Source organism: Gadus chalcogrammus, chromosome 21, assembly GCF_026213295.1.
Source record: "Gadus chalcogrammus isolate NIFS_2021 chromosome 21, NIFS_Gcha_1.0, whole genome shotgun sequence".
NCBI lineage: Eukaryota > Metazoa > Chordata > Actinopteri > Gadiformes > Gadidae > Gadus > Gadus chalcogrammus.
The window spans coordinates 7944014-7949013 of record NC_079432.1 but is presented as its reverse complement, the minus strand read 5'-3'; the positions used below and the strand labels follow the sequence as shown (position 1 = coordinate 7949013).

Here is a 5000-nt window from a genome sequence, read left to right as displayed (position 1 = left end):
TGTGTGTGGCTTTACACTTACAGGTACTTCCTGGGGCGGGCCGGTGGGGGAGAAGAGCTGTGTGTGGAGGTCCTGCCCCTCCCACTGCATGCAGGGACTCCTCTCACACGGTGACTCCACCTGAGACAACACACACACACACATACATCATTAGAATGACAACCAATAAGTGACAACATGTATATACTCTTACGAAACCATTTCCTATAAGTCAGTGCACTAAGTAGACTAATAGCATCAGAAATTGCTAATAGCATTTAATATTAAAGTCTATACGTAACTCAACATAGACTTCATCACTTCTCACTATCCTGTATTGCATAATAACTTGTGCAATCTTAATGCTATTTTGTATATCTGGTTTGTGGTCTTTTTAAAACAAGATGTATCCTCCCACTGAATTCTAAGAGGTACTTTCAGTCTTGCGGTAAGAAAACCTTGTTACTTTATACCTAGAATCTCTCCAGCAATGTTTGTGTATACATGCAAAATGAAGTGCAAAGATAGGTTGACTGCAAGAAAGGGAAAGCACCTCTTGTTTGATCTTCTTCATCGGGGGCTGCTCATTTATGGACCCCCCCGCCGAGATGGTGCACTCCATAGGCTCCTGTTTGATGGACTCTGCCATCTCTAGAACCAGGGGTGAGTTCTGAAAAATCCCCACATTTCCCGAGTGAGTCACCTCAGACATACAGTGTAGTTTTGGTGGCACACATACAAGAGAATGGCCTTAAGGCCTGCTGCTTTAACCAAGCTCTGTAAATATCACAGTTATACTAAAAAGCACAAACAAACACAAACAAATATGTTGACTATAATTATTAATACTAATAAATGATTACAATTCCTGGAGGTATAATCTTCTATGTAAACAATAGCTATTATCTGAGCATATACTACATTTTAGCCATTTTTGTGTGTGTGTGTGTGTGTGTGTGTGTGTGTGTGTGTGTGTGTGTGTGTGTGTGTGTATTTCTTACCAGTAGTTTCAGGGGTCCATACTTCCCAGCGTCCTGCATGGTCAGGGTTGACCTGAAGGGCGTTGGCGTGCGTGGACTTGATTCTAAAATCGAACGACGGATGTTTGGAGTCCTGAACCTGAAACGATAGCGGAGAAGGAGATGGAAAAACATCATTAGTCAATGAGGCAGTTTAATGGATTTGGTTTAGGACAAAATTGGCAAAGATTTTAGATCTAAAATATATTTAGGGACAAAATGTTAAATTACAGGTCATTCTCCTTCTGGAGCCTGAGTGTGTGGTGGTGGTGTAGGGGCGTGGCCATGGAGGGCTTGATGTCTACTGGTGGGCTCATTGGTAGACTCTCGCTGTCAGAGTGTTCCGGGCTCATCGATTGGTTGAGAAACTGTGAGGAGAAGAGAGAGAGGCAAATTAATGAATGCAAATAGGTTTTAGGCCGTTTGTTTTTTTGTTTTTTCATGGCTCTTTTAAGCAGAATTTGGAAATTAGAGGAACAAGAGATGGAAAGTAGATACGAGAAGGCAGTAGGATTGCTACAAAAGGTGGGAACGACAGAGATAAGGGATAAAAGTTTCACTAATTTGGTCAGAAATATTTTGATGATGTGATCCAACGGAAATCGGATTAAATGGTATTCGGAAGGATTAAGATTTAAAGTCCATTTCTGATTTAAGTCTACTACTACTATCAACTAATTAGCTACCTGTGAGGGCGAAAAGGGCCGATTTCTGACTGGTGAAGGCTTGGGAGTTGAGCAGACGAAACCAGCCAATGACACTGGTCCGTGAGTAGCTCCTGTGCCCTGATTGGCCAAGACCCTGTCTGTTCTGGAAATGCTCCTATCCGTGAAACCAACTGTAGGGGCCTCACCCAATGAGGAGAGGCTCTGAGAAAAGGGTGGGAGCAAAAAATGGGTCAAGGCCCACTAATGGAGAAATATATATGCTTCTCTACCCTGCCTTAGGAGTTGAGATTGAAAACTCCTGGTTAGTAGCAGCAGGTCAAAAACAAACAGTAATAATGAGGTAAACTTACAGAATCGATGACCGATTCCATGAACTCTGGAAGCACGTGCGAGAAGGCGGGGCTGCAGTTGTGGCCATTCCTGCTGCTGCTGCTGCTATTGTGGCTGTTGTTCTGGCTGTTGTTGTTGTTGTTGTTGTTATTGTTGCTGCTGCTGCCACAATGGGCGCGCGTTGAGGAGGCGCTCTCCTCGGGTAGGCAGCTCTGGTCCAGGGGAAGCGCGGGTGCGGAGGACTGGTGATGATGGTGTAACGATGAGGTACCGCCCTCTAAGCTGTCCGTCATGGAGCTCTGGTGGGCCCAGCTGGGATAGGTCAGGTTGATCTGAGACGGAGAAACACGGGGACGGTATTTAGAGTGCGTGGTGGAACGTCGAAGCAGACGCTCGAGGTAGAGCCATCGTTCAAACCATAAACTCAAAAAAGCAAAAGGCAAGAGGCAGGAAGGGAGGAGAGAGAGAGAAAGAGATAGAGCGAGAGACAGACACATACACACACACACACACACACACACACACACACACACACACACACAGAGAGTTGGGGAGAAAGGGAACTTGGGTGTAGAGCTGACAGGAGAGTGGTGGTGGTATAAGGTTGCACAAGGGGTCACGTAGACGCCAACACACATGAGAGGCGAGATAAGACTATTTCATCACTTCTGCAGAAACAGACCCCCCCAGATGTTTCCTCAACCTCCTCTACACACATACACAGGCGCACGCACATACACACACCCACACACACCCCTCAGAGCAAGGGGTCAACCCGTACATACACACGTGCAAGCACACTTTCAGGCTCCACTTACTGGTATTGAGGGCTGGCCTCTCTCTAGCTCGTTCTCTGCAGCCATGAGAAGGAGCTCAATCTCCTTCACCCGTTTCTCCTTCTCAGGGTCCTCCTCACTATAGTGTCTCTGATAGGTAGAAAGTGAGAGGGAGCGTGAGAGAGACAGACAGACAGACAGACAGACAGACAGACAGACAGACAGACAGACAGACAGACAGACAGACAGACAGACAGACAGACAGACAGACAGACAGACAGACAGACAGACAGACAGACAGACAGAGAGAGAGAGAGAGAGAGGGAGAGAGAGAGAGAGAGAGAGAGAGAGAGAGAGAGAGAGCGGGAGATTAGAGACTACCTTGTGCATGGTGCTTTTTGACGATTGTTAGTCAAATGAATCGTTGCGTGAGCACTATTCATAAAGGATTATTTTGGGATTGTACCTGTATAGCAGCAGTTCCATGCTGGGGAATGTTTCGGATATTTAATTGCAGAGCCATGGGGAAGATCTAATGAACAGGAAACAACAAGTGTTACAACCCGTAAAATATTTCAAAACATTTTCCATAGAGTCTTAGAAATGATATTCCAATAAATAGGGTCCCAAAGAGGAAGGCTCCTCTTTTAAATAAAAGACAATAAAAATCGAATAAAATGGAAATGTTTTAACTCCGCTCCCGATGTCCCCCTTCAGGCCCACTCACTCACCCTGTGTGCGTCAGAGAGGTACGGGTAGCTGGGAGACGACATGTGCTGGAGAGTGCTGTGATTGGACGAGTGGTGCGTGAAGCTCATCAGGTGATTGGTGGCCTTGGCGTAGCCCGACCCTAGGGAGAGCGAGCCGACGCCGTTCTTGGCGGCCGTCTGGAGGTAGCCCTCCTGCTCCACCTTACGCCTCATGGTGGAGTTCCAGTGGTTCTTGATGGCGTTGTCGGTCCTGGATGGATAAACACAGGCCAGTCAGAAGCCGTTACACACACACATACACACACACATGCAGCATCGCAATAAGAAAGAGATAACCATGTGTCAATGTAAAGACAAAGAGACTGCAAATGTCTCATACCTGATAGCATTATCAATACTGGCACACACACACAACTGATAAAGGGAACCCCAGCTCACATAGGGACGCAGAGAAAGATAAGGCTTATCAAGCACATGGCCATTACATTGCTCTCATTGCAAAACTCTCTTTCTCTTTCATCAAAAGGCTGCTCAGGTTCCCATCTCTAACACTAACTCTAATAACCCCACCCCACCCCCCCAGCCCCCCCCCATAGCCCCTGCCTGTATGAAGACTAACTATCCAAAGTCCCACCACAATCATATATCTTATACCCTCTCCTTCTTTCTCTTTCAATTTCTCTCAGGTCAATTAAATTTAACTCAAAAGAGCTTTACTTGCATGGAAAATGTACATTGCCAAAGCAGTTAAAAAATTAAACAAAGGAAAAATGAAAAGAGTGCTGATACTACTACGACTAGTATAACTCAAAGTGACATCCTTTGCATTATCAATGCAAGGACAGAGCAATAAATGGGGTAATAGTGAGGGAGTGAATGAAACGATTTCCTGGAAATGCTAGCTCAGTCTACCAGCCTTCCCAGTGAACTGAACCGACTGGTCTATCCATCATACAGCTGGGTGTCACCAGAGGGGAATCAGAGGGAGATTTAGAAACGGCATGCGGTGGCTGCTCACACTCACACCCGGTGGTAAAATAGGGGCCCTTTCAATATGAATTAATAAAATATATATGGATGGGGTTGTCCGCTCTCTCTGTCTCTATCTCTGACTCTCTCTCTCTCCCTGTCTCTCTCCCTCTCTCTCTCTCTCTCTCTCTCTCTGACTCTCTCTCTCTCTCTCTCTCTCTCTCTCTCTCCCTCCCTCCCTCCCTCCCTCTCTCCCTCCCTCCCTCCCTCGGATCACCATGTGTTCCTCACCTGCCCGGAAGCAGCTTGGCGATCTCGGCCCAGCGGTTGCCCAGCCTCTCGTGGGCCTGGTAGATGATGCGGTCCTCCTCCTCGGTCCAGGACGTCTTCTTCACCTCGGGGTTCAGGTGGTTGTGCCAGCGCTCGCGGCACTGCTTGCCGATGCGTCCCTTCAGGTGCTTGGCGATCACGGACCACCTCTTGGCGCCGTACTTCTGCACCAGCTCGATCACCTAGATCGGGTGGAGAGAGAGGGGGGGGGGGGGGGGT

At 47.2% G+C, this 5000-nt stretch overlaps 1 protein-coding gene across 4 annotated transcripts in view; it reads right to left on the bottom strand.

Moving 5' to 3' along the window:
- myb (v-myb avian myeloblastosis viral oncogene homolog) overlaps positions 1-5000 on the bottom strand; it is an 11726-nt gene that overhangs the window by 2526 nt on the left and 4200 nt on the right. For 2 of the 4 annotated variants that reach the window (XM_056582020.1, XM_056582021.1), the window contains exons 5-14: positions 4743-4963; positions 3504-3732; positions 3239-3304; positions 2815-2922; positions 2017-2328; positions 1685-1867; positions 1230-1366; positions 981-1098; positions 533-649; positions 22-120 (exon numbers count right to left, since the gene is read on the bottom strand). In XM_056582020.1, coding sequence (XP_056437995.1) covers positions 22-120; positions 533-649; positions 981-1098; positions 1230-1366; positions 1685-1867; positions 2017-2328; positions 2815-2922; positions 3239-3304; positions 3504-3732; positions 4743-4963 — 1590 coding nt within the window. The remainder of the gene's footprint in view (positions 1-21; positions 121-532; positions 650-980; positions 1099-1229; positions 1367-1684; positions 1868-2016; positions 2329-2814; positions 2923-3238; positions 3305-3503; positions 3733-4742; positions 4964-5000) is intronic. The other 2 variants (XM_056582022.1, XM_056582023.1) reach the window with 1 other exon arrangement.